Source organism: Rhipicephalus microplus, chromosome 2 (assembly GCF_043290135.1).
Source record: "Rhipicephalus microplus isolate Deutch F79 chromosome 2, USDA_Rmic, whole genome shotgun sequence".
Classification (NCBI taxonomy): domain Eukaryota; kingdom Metazoa; phylum Arthropoda; class Arachnida; order Ixodida; family Ixodidae; genus Rhipicephalus; species Rhipicephalus microplus.
Window position 1 is genome coordinate 114,240,297 of NC_134701.1, and position 15,150 is coordinate 114,255,446.

At 43.2% G+C, this 15,150-nt stretch overlaps 1 protein-coding gene across 1 annotated transcript in view; it reads right to left on the minus strand.

Moving 5' to 3' along the window:
- Positions 1 to 221: 221 nt before the first annotated feature.
- Positions 222 to 15,150, minus strand: part of LOC142785628 (uncharacterized) — a 38,326-nt gene continuing 23,397 nt past the window's right edge. The window contains exons 11-12 of the mRNA XM_075883897.1: positions 12,974 to 13,117; positions 222 to 645 (exon numbers count right to left, since the gene is read on the minus strand). Of these exons, the coding sequence (XP_075740012.1) occupies positions 470 to 645; positions 12,974 to 13,117 (320 nt within the window). The 3' untranslated portion in view covers positions 222 to 469. The remainder of the gene's footprint in view (positions 646 to 12,973; positions 13,118 to 15,150) is intronic.

Below are 15,150 nucleotides of genomic sequence, written 5' to 3' on the forward strand. Positions count from 1 at the left end.
AGTTGTACAGGCAACATGCAAGCGACCAATCTAGGTGCCAGGCACTGTTTCATTTCAATACTACTTGCTCAACAGATCACAGATACAGAACTTCACTGCACAGATGTGAAGCAGTGTTTAATTTGTGACAATCTTCAGTGCATTACATTCCAGCATTAAGTAGCAGGGACTCGACTTATGCTGTATCACTGTAATGATGTAAACAAGAATAAAGCTCACAGTTCAGTTGAATTCACTGTATTTTTATTGTTCACATTCTTCATGTGCTATTTGACCAAATTTGCAGCAGCTCTTGAGTGAGATTTGTCCGTAGCAAAAACTCATGTTTGCCACACTTATAGTAACAGATGCACAGGTATAATGCTCCTATGTAAGTTGCATAATGCCTATAACGTTAACATGACAAATTTGCATGTCACTAAAGCGACCCGCAGCAAAAAGTGCCGATTGTTTCTGAAGCCTTTTCCTGCTATTTCTTTCCAAAGAACGATAGCAATGACTGCTGCTTCTTATCCGCCGATGCTGCCGCCTTCTTTTTTCCAGCTGGTTTCTCTGGAGCAGCCTTTTCTCTTAAATTCTTGGGAAGGGGATCTTCATCATCATCATCATCAGACTCACTCACAAGTTCCTTTACCAGCTTGGTTACTGCATCAGAAAACATACAGAAACACAAAACTCTTTAATGTATTAATGGCAAACGTGAAAGTATGGCAACAAATATTTAACAGTTCAAGCTGTACAAATCACACAGCACTTATGATGACATCTTCAACCAACTATATTTGGTCACTGCTACAAACTGATATTCAGTTCCAATTTACAAAAAGAACAGTTCATACAAGTAGAGTTCGGGATACTCATTAACCCTTTAAATTATGGACAAATCGCACTTATTTAGGCTGCCTCTAGCTCTTGAACGGCCCGCTCCAACGCGACCATTTTGATATTGTTGAAAAGCTCTCGCGTTTCGCTTTTTTTTTATTGCTTGGTCTGGTAACACTGAGCTTGCCACTTTCTCGAATAAAAAGAAAAAAAGAAAGGCGTAAGACGTTGTCATTGGCCACTTTCGATCACGTGGCTAAAATGAGGTTGTCTAATTGGCTTAGGGCACTGTATTTGAAAACTTGGCTAGTTGAGACGCCATTTTAGCTTGGGTTATGATCCTATGACGAACATGCTTGGAGTACCGAGAAAGTTCCACTCGGTGTATCAGATTGGCTGAAGGCGAGCCACAAATGAAAAAAACGTGCTAACAGCACGACATAACGGGTTTCTGCAAGCGATCAGCGGGCGAGCGTCGTTGCTTCAGCACCCAATAACGGCGATGGAGGTGACTGCGGTCCTCAACACAAAGGCACGGTATCGCGCCGCTCTGCAATGAATGAGCAAGCGACTCGCGGTGCCAGGGCATCCGACATTGCCAGAGCAGGTAATAGCGGTCCTCAAGATAAGGGCATGCTGTCGCCCCGCTTTACAAGCGATAAGCAAGTGGCCCACGACAATGCAACTGACAGCGATCCGCCCGAGAACGACAGCATTCTTCGCGCCGACTCTAGCCTTGTGCCAGTTGACACTGAAGCTGTCACAAGCAACGACATAGCCCAAGTGAGTGCCCGTGAGCAGGTCATGCCTGAACGACTTGAGTCGACACCGGCGATAGCGCGAAAGACTGTAGTTTTCATAGATGCAAGCGACGCGTCATATCGGCCTCCGCTGCATACACTGCATCTTCGTATTTGACGGTCAACTTTGAGATCCTGATTGGGCTGCTGGCTGATTCCCTACGGTGCAAAGAGTGGTGCAAAGTATGTGGCGGGTGACCGTGTTGCTAGTCACGGGAGACCACGACTGCGGCCTCGCTAAGAAACTGATAGTGAAGTGCGACTGTTGTGGCGAAGTGACGACGGCATAGAACTCAAGCAGAGTCGATGGTGAAAAAGTTGTGCAATGAATTTGAGATAAACATTTTATCCACGCGTGCAACGCTCTGTAGTGGGAACAGCCAGACATTAATGAATGATGTTTTCGCTTCGATGTGACTGTTTGGGAAGGGACTGCACAATAAAACGGCTATAATATTTTTTCATCTGGTTCCCCAAAGTGGCATTTCTGATGGTGTCATGTTGGAGTAACAATATATTTGGGTGTACTCAACCAGTTTCAATAATTCTTTTCTTCTAAAAAAAGTGGTGAATTGACAAGTGCAGTAGGAATAGTACATAGTTACATATTATTAAAGAAAATTTATAAAAATAATTTTTGAAGTTATTATTGAATTTTACAAATAAAATTTTAGATGCTCTAACTTTATTAGAGATTGTTGCAAAATATGCATTCTTGTCTAATTGAACCCATATATTATCGTCGATAACTGTAGTGTTCATTGGATTTCCACAATTATTTCTAACTTGTCTTGAAATGTTTTTTCTTGTTTTCTCAAAACTGCATTTTTCATCATGGTGTAGTTTTGGAGTGACAATATCTGTGGTGGTACTTATCCTATCACAGTGATTCTTGTTTTGTTAAAGAAGTGGAGAAATAGAAAGTGCAGTAGGCATAACATTTGATTGAATGACATGAGATATGTCTTCAAAAAATAATAATTTGTCCAGAGTGTTACTAAAGCATTTTGCTTACAAACGTTTGACATGCAGTGACTTTGGCCCGAATCAGTCTAGAGTATTCATTCTTGCAGCACTGCAAGCTCTGACTATACATCATTTTCATATGCCACTGTCTTTTATCACTGCCAGCACTCAAGAGAAAAGTCACCTCCAGATTAGTCAATGCAAGAAATATGAAGAAACAGAAACACGCAGGTGCGCGATTTTGAAAAGTACTTGTTGCACAGAAAAAAAAATTGCTTATTTGGAATCAGCAGGTCAAAATGCATAGAGGATGAAATTTGATCACAATTCGTTCATGAGTAAAAAAAAACTTTTCGAGTGGGGTGTGCCCTTTAAAGGGCTGGGAGCGTGCCAACAGATCTATGACTTACGGTTATGCCGCTAATGCACGGGATTTCGAAACGAAAACTTGCGCACAGGTGTGCGATAGTAGAAAGAATACGAAAATCACACTTTTTTTTAATTCGATTTCTGGACAAAAGCCATGTCTCCACCCTAAATCAGGAGTCTGAAGCACGCAGCCCGCATGCCACATGCGGCCCGCCGACCTCTGGCTAGTGTGCTTGACTCTTTTCGTGGGTCATTCCGTGTCAAGTGTACACGGTCAATTTTCGACCATCGCCGCTCATGCTGAAAAAAATCGTGCAGGTATATGCAAATGTGAAGAGTAGTTATTGAGGCGTTATATTTCACAGAAAAATTCTGTGTTTGGCAGAAGGCGCTCCAAACTTTGGGCATCAGGCACCAAAGGAAAACTGTGTCACGCCAAATAATTTATATATTACTGGTTTGATTAAGTGATATGAGACAATTTTTTCATTGATTTCAAGGCACTATTCTTTCGTGATAGCCGATTCATTCGTGTTTTAATTTTCTTTTTCTCTTTGGGGGAAAATTGCAATATGCTGCATGTTTATTGTTTTTTTATAAAAAGTGCAAATTTCTTCACCAGTAATATTTTTATACTATCTGCTTTATATGCACCTATATTAAATGATAAAGATAGTTTAGGAGCAAATGAAGCAAAAGTATTGGCAAAATATTGTGGCAAAGTTGGGAGAAACAGCATTTTGACTCATATTGCGGCTTAATTCTTACAATGTAGCAGTCAAAGTAAAAATATGGTTCTTATTTTGTCGCATAGTCTAGTTTGTCAGTAAGATAGGCAGAAAGATAGATATTGTTTTAAGGGAGATAAAGGTTTTCTATCTGAACAAACACAAGGTAGTATAAAGCCTGATTTTGCTTTACCTTCAGTGCAAAGCACGTCAGGGCGAGGTTCCAGCAGGGGCTTTTCCGCAGCGAATAATGCATGTCACACAACTCTTTGTCACTTGTCTTTAGACATACTGCAGTATATAATGCCAGCATGGGGTAGCAGTGCTTTCCTCACGTAGCAGTATCTTCCCCCTTGGATCATCAAAGGGCAGGTTATTTTGAACCGCTTCATAGCCTCAAGCAGCAAAATTATAATGCAGTTAATGGCCTACAATATATTATTGAGTCATTGTGTTTGGCATATGATAGTTAATACACATGGTGCAGAAGACTGAGGTGCAAAAAACATATCGTGAAGCAGTCTTCTGCACCAAGTATGCACCAACTAGCCCAAAAACAAGTCCTTTTTTTAATACACATGGTTTTGATAATAATTAACGACATATTTGAAGTATTTTCCATACAAGCTGTTTTTATTATGTTTCAGGTATAGGCCGATGCCTGATCGCTTACCACTCGTATGCGTGATGAAACAATGTATTCTGGGTGCACATGTTCAGAGAATTCAATATCGTGGCCATCGTCGAAATGCTTTGTCCAAAGGACAGTATCAATATTGTTAGAATTCTGGTTCCATACTTTTTTCAGAAAAGACTAATGGCAACATTGGGTCACATTTTGTACAAACTCCCCCCCGCCCCTTGCTTCCAATCCTACCTCCTTTACAATTCTAGCCCTTGCAGGGGTAAATTTGCAGGACTGCGGCCATACAAGTGGGGCGAGTTTGAGACCCCTGCTTTAAAGTTTTGTAACATAAACATACGGCAGTGCAACCAAGTCCCACACGGTCAACATCAGTTGCTTATGGCAGCGTCTGTACATTTAAAAAATGAAAATTTTGCAGTTCTTTCGTGTACAGCAAGTGCTGTCACCGAGTGGCGACACAGAAAATTTTTTTCCCGCCGTTGACCTTCTGTTTCTGTTGAAACGTTTTGTTTAGGCATGGTTCAAGCCAATGTGCTGAGTATTGTTCGCACGCCCATGTCTGTGCAGCAGCTAGATTGGTTTCATCTTGTAAGCAGTTTCCACTTGATGCACTTATTGAAACTGATTTATGTGCAGTTTTTAATTTCTTGGAAGCTGATCGCTTCATCTTAGTTTTGTAGGAACACGTTGAGACGTACACATAAGCCAAACAATTAATGTGCCAAACAGCAACGAGACAGCAGTTAGTGGTCTCAAAAGAACCAGCACAAGCCTTATCCACAACAAACATCTTCAGAGTTTCTCCAGCAATGCCCGTATTTGCCACTACAATGACTTCCCCGTGAAAAAAGAGCCATCCTGGCGACATATGGCACAGGTAGGACTAACGGGTCGTAGTGAGGTTTGAATCGATCGACGTGCACAGTCTTGCGCCCTCATCACCGTATATCCGTAGGTGGCTGAACAGGCTCAGCAATGTAGTTGACTGGCGACGTCTGGCGCAGGACCCAGTAAGGACCGTCATACTTGGATATGAACTTTGAAGAGAGGCCAAGGACAAACGATGGCTCACCGAGTCACACGATTGTTCCAGGTGCGTAGACAAAGAGGATTAGCTTTGGAATTGAAAATTTTGTCGAAGTGCCCTAAAAAACAGACGGACAGGAGAGGCTGACAAGGACAGTGCTTGCTCTCACAACTGAAGTTTTATAAGAAAAAGAATTCAAAGCGGTAACATGGTTTTTCGCGCATGTGCATCAGAACAGGGTGCAGAGGATACCACTCTTATCGGGATTACAAAATCGTCCATATTATGTGTCACTTATTATATCTTGCAAGTGCTAGGTGCCCAGATATGCATATTCTTTATCATGCAGCACAATCATAGCTTGGCTAACACAGTCACGTCCTTTCTTTCGGATGTGGTAAGATTCCACTATCTCACATGTTAGCTGATCCTTGTGTCGAAATAATATTTGTTTCTTGAAACACAGGGTAACATCCACAGTTTTTACAGCGATCTGTAAGATGTTCTCTAAGGCGGTCGTTCGCATCTTCCCGACTGGCCTATGTAGGCTTTTCCACTAGAAAAAGGTGTCATATATACCACTCCCTTTACACGCTTCACGAACATGTTTCTGTGATTTACGGAGCATGCTTTTGAACCTATGGGCTTATTAACACGTGGACACAAGCTTGCTAGTTTAAGTTTTGCCGAACACTTCAAATTTACGCTATATCTATTTCCAGCATGCTTTAGGTTGTGTGCGAACTTGTGTACATATTGCATGACAGCCATTTTCCCTCGCTTCTTTGTCTCCAAACTGGATCTTTGTTTTTTGCCCTTTATTTCTCTGGCTAGGACCGTGTACACTGAGAAAATCGACTGTTTCGGGTAACCTGCTTTCTAGAATTTTTCCACCTGACTTTTGAAACTTCCATTGATTAGATGCCCACACGATTTCTGTAAAGCCGACATAATACAATATTTCACTATTCCCCTCTTTACCAACTTTCTGTATTCTAGCACAGGCTTAGCACTTCTTGGTTGATAACACCAGCAAATGTGTTCCCTACCCAGTTGCAACTTTAAATCCAAGAATTGCAACTTGCTTTTTTTGGGGAGGCTGCTCGGTAGTGAACTCAAGGCCCATGCTACTTTTCTTAAACACCTTTAACATGTCCACTACTTCTCGGGAAGGATCAGTGCCATGTGTGAATATTGGGAAGTCATCCACATACCTGAAGGTATGTTTAACAATTCCAGAAATGTGCTGCTCAATTCCCCTGTCAAACTTACTCAAAAATATTTTGCTAAGAGTAGGTGCTACTGATGAGCCTACACATATTCTAGATCGCTGGATGAAAGACTTATTTTCTCATGAAACAAAAGTAGACCTTAACTAAAATGACAGCAGCTCCAGGAATGATGCTCCATCCGTCCGGTGGCATGTATGAGGGGCACAATGATTGTGTGAACGTTTTTGACAAGCGCAAACGTGGTTTTCTCGCCACTCTAGGGTGTTCACATCAATTCTCCAGTTTCAATTATGCAAGACAAATTTTTTTCCTGTCCACTTCGTGGCACAATTCTCCGGCCACTTAAGCAGCGGAGCGAGTGAATATCCGAGTGGTTTTTTTCGCTCCCTTTGATGTCAAGTGTTAACGCACCAGACCAGCAGCATCAGTGACAAAACTGCGACACTTTATTGAGAGACAGTGAAGAAAGGAAAGTTCAAGAGAACATTATGGACTTTTTTTCTGCAAGAAGCAGTTGCTAATGAACTCCTTGTTCATCTTCAATATCATCCTTAACTTATTCTCAGTTTATACGAATTCAGGATAATTCGAATATTTTGCATGCTCCCTTCGAATTCGTATCATCGAGATACGACTGTGTTAAGACACCTATATCTACCACAGAATCTGATGCTGCCATCTTTTTTTTTTTTTTCCACCACTACAACTGGAGAGGCTCAAGGACTGTTTGAAGGTTTTATTACGCCACGTTGAGGCATATTGTTCGCCTGCTGATTAATGTCACATCGTTCGGCATGAGAGACTCTTTATCAATATGGACGCTGGCACAAAGGTGCATGGCTCCTGGTGTCGATGTGGTGATCTATGGCAGACGTGCGACCCAAGGAAAGTTGACTAAGGTCGAATGACATCCTGAAGCGTACGAGTAGTGCCAAGAGTTAGGTACGCTGAGAAGCGGAGAGTTCAGGGTCAATTGATGGGTGGAATGCTTCAAGCGAGGAAGTAATAGTGGCATCTGGAGTACGGGTGTTGACGTGAGATAATGGCCAGCCATCAGGTAGGTGACTGGCATAAACAGAACCGATTTCCTCAAGGTGGCCAATGAGTTCGTTACAGAATAAGATGGCTGGAGAAGAATGCGGGTTAATTATATAGAAGGCATCGCGCGAGTTTTCTATGGTAACTGCGAATGGGAAAAAGAAGCTTTTGCGAGAGTCGGAAGCTTCGGAGGGTATAAAAAAAGAGCGACAAAAGAAGGTGCATCGCCGCAAGAGAGTGGCACAGAAGCAGAGGACAGAGAAATATGAGTGTCCACAGCATTGACGACTCAACTAGATCATGCATCACACATAAGCGCTTCACACAGGGACAGTTCACACATTGTCGACAACTCTAGTGAACGACTGCATGATGAGCCCAAAGGAAGTCACAGCCCGAGATGATGTCCGCGAACACAGGGAAAACACAACCAACTCGACTAGACACAAAAGGTTCTGGATGACGAGCCAAGGTGTGCACACCATGGAAGATTGGATGTGGTGTGTAGTTGCAGTACGGAGAGAGACGTCGAAAAGCGGTATTGTAATCATCTTTAACTTGTGACACAGTCAACCACTAAGCGCGCAGACATGGCAGCACCAGTATCAATGAGTGCTTATGCAGCTACCCCATCAATATGCACAGTGATTTCATTAGAGATAAAAATAGAGGCCTTGAAGTTTTCAATATGTGCACAGCTCTTGCCTCTAGAACTGCGATGGTCGGTTTTTCGCTAGGACGGGTGGCAGTCAATCATTCATCGGAGAAATAAAACTGAGTTGTGGTGAGGGCAAGCGACTCCTGTCGAGGCTGCAACGACCTGGCGGCGACTGATGCGACGTGGAGTGGGACGAAGTCGAATTCGATGACTCAGGACGAAAGGAGCCGTAACTCGCCTCACCAGCGCTTGGGTAGTAATCATGTCGACAGTAACGCGCTACATGGCCGGGGAGATGGCAGAAGTAGCAGATTGGCCTGTTGTGCGATGTGTGCCAAGGACTAGTGGATAGTTGGGCAGAATGGCAAAAAAAAAAAAAACTACAGCATATCCACGAAGTGAATAATGATGAGTGGGGCGAAGCTTCGGAGGGTTTTATCGGTAAGCCATGAGTGCTCCGTCCGTCTTTCCATCCGTCTGTTTGTCTGTCCACCCGTCCGTTCGTCTTTCTGTCCGTCTGCACCTGCTGAGTGAGTTATAGAACTAGGAAGTCACATACAAAGAGAGACAAGCATGTACAGACCCACAGCTTTAGGAACTTCGCCCTTAAAAGCAGGTGGGTGGGGACGAAGAGGCGGCTTCGTTGCATAAAAGGATTGAGACAGTCAAGCAGGATCCAAGACGGGTGGTAGCAACAGCAATGGTCGTCTCGTGACCCCAGCGTAAATCAGAGGTGCTGAATAGGCGAAGGATGGTATGTGGGAGGCAGAGCATCAGAAACTTGCTCTTCGATAGCCTTCCGTGTTGAAGTCAGCCTGTGCGCACTGGTTGGAACGTAGGGCACGAGAGACAATTCGCGAACTGCTGGATCTGCTGCATTAGCGTGCTCTATTCAGCGAAAACAGCGGCAAGGGTTAATGCAGATGTGGTGGTCATGTCAAGGCTTCGAAGTCGCGCAGAAATGCTTTCTCGCAGCAGCTCTGACAGTACCTGGGCAACAGTTTGGGGTTTCTTACAACAAGCATGAGAAAGGCGTCGTCCTGGATACAATTCATAATGTGCCGGATTTGGTCAGTGTCGGAAATTTCAGGATCATTACGACGGGAGAGGTCCAGAACATCCTCCATATAAGAGGTTAAGGTCTCATCAGAGCGGTGTGCACAGCCGGGCAAGCCCTGTTCGGTGTGAAGCTTACGAACAGCGTGTCGGCCAAAGACTTCTGCGAAGCGACGACCAAGTGGGAATGTCACAGTTAACGTTGTCAAATGACACCTGTGCTACACCCACAATATAGACATGTAGGTAACCAAGCTTGTCGGAGTCATCCCACTTATTGTGAGCGCTTACTATTTCATAACTGGGTCAGCCAGTCTGCGGCATCTTGGTTGTCGGTGACGTTGAAAATCACCGGATCTCGCTGTTGTGGCATGCCGGAACAGGTGACAGGTAGAGTTAGGGCTGCAGCTGGCTTGGTCATGTCGTCAGGCTATGGCGAGACGGGGGTCGAGGTAGAGTCTGGGAACGGAGTTACAGGTTGAGGAAACCAGCACTCTCCACCAATTGTAAGAATACATTAAGACTTCCAGGCAAGGCAACTGATTTCTGCACCGAACAGCAACGACACACCAGTCAGTGGCCTCAGCAGAACCAGCACGAGCCTCAGCTACAACAAATGTCTTTTTCTTCGATCCTCTAGCAATGGCCGTATTTGTCATTACAGTTCATTTATTGCCCACAGGAGCAGAATTTTAGCTGTTCAGAGGCGGGTGCTAGTTTATACAAATGATGCTATTGTATTTGAAAGGTGCAACCGTGCCTGCCCATTTTCAGCCTTGAGATTGGCGGAAATCGCTAGCCTTTCAGTGAAGATGCCAGGAATGGTCACTGGAAGCAGCTTTTCACAGTTTAATGTCAGATGCAGAACTGCAGTTTTCTTGCATCCACTTATATGTACATTGATGATGGCGTGGTGTGTACCGGCTTTTTTGCTGGGAGTAAGTACAGTGGCGGTTTCTTCAATTTGAACAACTGTCCAAATGCCGAATTTGAATCAAATTCAATTAATATTATCCACCGAGACAACAAATCACTAATCAATTCAAAAGTGGAGGATATTTTCAGAAGTGGGAACAGCAAGAAGATTCTGACTGGTACGCAGGTGGTAGTAATCCGGAGTGCGCATTTTATAAGCCTGTGCGACATGCTTAATTCAATGATCATCGATTCTGATTATTAATGTGAGCTTCATTCTCAATGACATTTTCAATGTCCATTAATAAACAATGCATTTACGCCTACGTTAAATTTTTGTCCTTCTTGGTGGATACCCTGAAAATTAAGGTTTTTTTTTAACTAACAACTCTTTTTAACAATATAAATCTATAATAAAACCCTCATACTCATGCTTTCCCCAAAGCAACACCTTGGCAAAGAATGTTAAATATCACAAATTTGAAGATTCATTTTGCCTGAGAATAATGCAACGTTTCACAGCCACCCACTGTTCACTCACATCAGCCATTCTAAAAAAAGTGCCGGCGAGCGGAACTGATTTTACACAAAACAAAAGACCACTGTACCCAGAGAAGGTCTTTCTTACAAACACCAGATACAATTTACCTGAAAGGAATTGCGTAATGCTCACCTAGCATAAAAAATATGCTCACTCTTCCCGGCACAGCACTATTCCAGTTATCTTAGAAACTTGCGTCCCACGGTTTTTTCTAGTTTTGATGCAAATTTCTAGTTTTGTGATGAAAATTCGGTTCCATACTCTATGCGATCCCGAAAGTTTCCAGTCGAGAATTTACACTTTAGGTTTGAACATTGCGCGACACTATCATCATCATCAAGTTTCTGCAGAAATCGCAGAAACCTGACAGGAAAGAAAGTTGATCTCCGCTAACAAAACCATCAGCAACTGTGCTGTGGGCGGCAGTTAGGTGCAGTCGAGCAAAGCATTCGTGGTTGGGAGAAAGAAAAGGAAGCCCTCTTTGTATGCAGCGGCCTGAAAAGTGTCCGGAGGCCAAGAAAATGGAGTGAACAGGAATGGACAGACTCCATTTGGGAGCAATGAAGCACTACTAGGGTTCCGGTCGGTAATAGTGCTTGACACGTTTCAGTGTCGCCTCCGTGAAGCGACTGCTGCACGACTCTCGTGCCGAGCTCTTCGTTATCCCGGGAGGACATCTTCGTTGAAGCCACTTGATGTGTGCCTGAATAAACCATTCAAAAACAACATCAAGCGCTTGTATATGAAGTGGATGACGGCCGGAAGTGAAGCTTGCCGGATGGTTGAAACAGGACTCGCCAGCGATGCTGTGGACATGAACTGCCGAAGCTTGGACCTGCATTCCCGAGGCACTCGTTCGTTGTGCCTTCAAGCAGTGCTCGATTTCGAACGCCCTTGATCAAATTGAAGATGAGGTGCTGTGGGAGTTTCCGAATAAAGTGCCTCAGGTGACGATGAATAAGTGCGTGAATAAATGTTTTTGGTTTCCGTTTTGCTTGGGCTACATTAGCGTGACAACTTTTTTTTTCTCCTGCTTGAAATACTACACCTCGAACTATATCCAGGCCTAGACTATGCGAGTTCCTACGGTACTTTAGGGCACCACTTCGTTCGACGCACAGCCCATTTGGCCAAGGTCGCTACCAACAAAGTAACAAGCAAATAGCGCCGCATCGCTTTATCCTTTGCATTGCACGTTTTCTTGGAGAATACCATATCTATTCGCGTGATGAACCCAGCTTTTTTCACTAAAGCTGACTCCAGTTAGTCGAGGGAGGATTCATTACATGGGAAAAAAATGTCACGGGAGTCACAACAGCAGAAATTTTGCATGACGGTATTAACAAACTCGCTGCCGACCACTGCTAGACTTTAATTGAGTGGCAGGACTACAGAGCTTCTATTCCAGAATTTCGCTCGCCACAAGAGGAAGCTGACCTCGTTTTAGCTCTTGACATGTGCGACAAACCTTTTTGCTCAAAGCTCTTTTCTCCTGTAACGAACGCACACAGATTCACGCCAAAGTGTCGTTTAGCGACTCGGTTCTCATGCTCCAGAGCAAAGTTTAAAACTGGCCATGTAGCTAGCCTGCCAGCCGATCATGCCCTGCACAGCAGCTGTCCAACGAAGTTCACTACAGCAATCATGGCAACGAAAACGAAGCTTGGGGTAGCAACGCACGCACATTGTGGGGGCACATCGTGCTGTTGCGCTGTGTTTTCTGATTTGTTTACGCACTTCTGTGCTTGTGTGGGGCTGCAAGCAAAGAGGTGTCTTCTGTGTTCAACAGATGGCACTCTGCCGCAAAGGGCACGACTTTTAAATGTTGATGAATGTTGTCTACGCTCGCTCTCCTCACATCTGTTTAGCATAGTTGTTAAACTATGTTTTGACTTTTATTGCATTATTTTGTGATACAGCGGCATGATTTAACACTGTTTTGATCATCAACAACACTGGCTATCTCACCAAAATAAAATGAATACATTAAAGCAGATTTTTTTTTTAAAAGACCAAGGTGGGGGTAGATTCGTGCAAGTGGGTTTATTATACGAGTAAATACGGTATGGCTTTTGCCATAATTTTTTTTTTTCCCAAATCGTATGACAAAGATTCTATCATGATTGCACAATAAGCAGTGCAGAATTTTAGACATGTTCACGCATGGGAGCTCACCCAGAAATCCTTCCTCGTCCTTGAAAGTCTTCTTGACCGACTTCATCACTCGTCGGCGCTTCTTCTGACCCCCTTGGGTGCCAGAGTCTGGCGAGGACTTTGCCGAAGGTTTGTCATCCACGCTTGTAGCAGCACTGGATACAGCTGCAACAGTACGATTTAAGGATGGGAATGAGCTCGGCACGAAGGTACATAGTAACGTAAGAGTGTACTCATCTGTGTTTACACCACAGCCAGTGTCCAGTCTTATTTGCCCCGAGACCGGGCTATAGGTGGCAGCACCGCACCGCGCTAGTGTGGATAGGCAGCTGGTGGCGCGCACACAAATGTACGCAGCGGCACTTTTTTGTGGGCGGTGTGAGCCGATTGCCAGCAAATAAAATGCGTTGAACACAGTCTACTCATAATAATATATATGTTGTTCATTGCTGAATGCATGCAAGAAGCTCGCCAAATATTACTACCACTTCTGAGAGAAACGCAATCTGCCATTGAAAGGGATGTTTGCATTCGGCAACTGTCTACGTTTGCGCACTATGTTACGTTTCCTGTATTTTATTTGTAAGTCTTGAGTTTGTGTCCCACTTACTACGAACTGCTGTAGTGTGAGTGAATTCATTCTTTTCCACATGCATGCCGGTCTTGGATAGCAAAAATAAATAAATAAATAAAAAACTGAGGAACGAATCTCATAGTCTTATGCGACGAGCTAAAATAACCGCGAATACTCAAACGCATCTCTTCTAATTCAGTTCTTGAAATGGCTGTACGGCTGTTGATAAGCTTGTTCAGGAAGATTACGTGGCTGACAGTGCTTCAGCACACTTGCTCCTACTCTAATAACATTATAAAAAAGTAACAGCTCAGTACACAGCTTTCTTCGATTGATTATCTACATGACAGTGATCAACAAAGGTTAAGATATTCAATGGGAGAAATGTTTTCCTTTTTTAAGTGAATGATGTCCGCTCCTTTTGTCACTCTATAACAATGCCACAAAAACACTCAAAATAATGTAAAAGAAGATGATGTTTTGCGTAAAATTATACATCAACATTGTATTGATATGAATAAAAATTATTGAGACACGCTGTCTTATTTAATGTGAATCCAAATTTAAACCCAAGAGTATCTCTATAAATTTTGCACAATGATAAAATTACGCATGGCAACTCAAGTTGTAATAAACTCCGTGTCATTCTATTTGCTGTTCTGTTTAGGCAGCAATTTGATTACCAAAGAGTCAGAATTTACTATTAAGAAATATTTCGCTGTAGTGAGACAAGGACCATACAATAAAGGGTTGGTTGTCTCAAGCACAATTAAAGGTAGTAGCTTAAACGTAAGCAACAGTGCCACAGTTAAATTGCAAACAATAGAAAACTTTGTTTATCACCGAGTCACTAAAACGTTGCATTAACACAATATCTAATGCTTCTTATGTACGGTAGGACGCCAAGTGCACATTCAATGTGCTTCAACTACGAAGCGGCACCTACACTGAAATAATCCTGGCGATAAGAGGGCGCCACAACGATACATAGAACTCACGGCAAGTGCGCGAACTGATGATATTGAAGTGCATATACTACAGCCGAGCAAGGCCAAATGCTTCTCTGTAGATGGCGCTTGGCAAACATACCAGCAGTTCAACTCATGCTAATAGAGCGGGATAAATAGCCCTTTAGAATTTAACATGGCGTATGCGCACATGCTAGCCTTACGCGGCTAGCGCACGACGCAGGGATAAATTCACACAAGGCATGCTTCAGCCAGTGGCCACCAGGTGGCAACTCTGCTTGATCATTGGGCGGAAAGATTTTAAAATTTTTTTTGCTGCGAATGTAGCAGCCAATGTATTTTTTTTATAATTTCTCATTTTCAGGACATGCATATTATTTTACAGATGTAACTGATTTCTACACATTTCTTCTCAAACAATCTCCTCTAGATTTCCGAGTACACAAGTATAAATGTAAGCAAACTAGATTTATCTTTTTTTTTTTAAATCAATGAGTGTACACATTTTCTTTTTATGTTCACACGAGCGCATTTCAGAACTGGAGCTACCATGCAGTTGCACCTTTCAACCATTCCAGCGTCTCCTCTATTTTATCAATGCCAGCCACATACCCCCAATTCAGCTGTTCACGACCTTCTCCTCTTGCCCTTTTTTG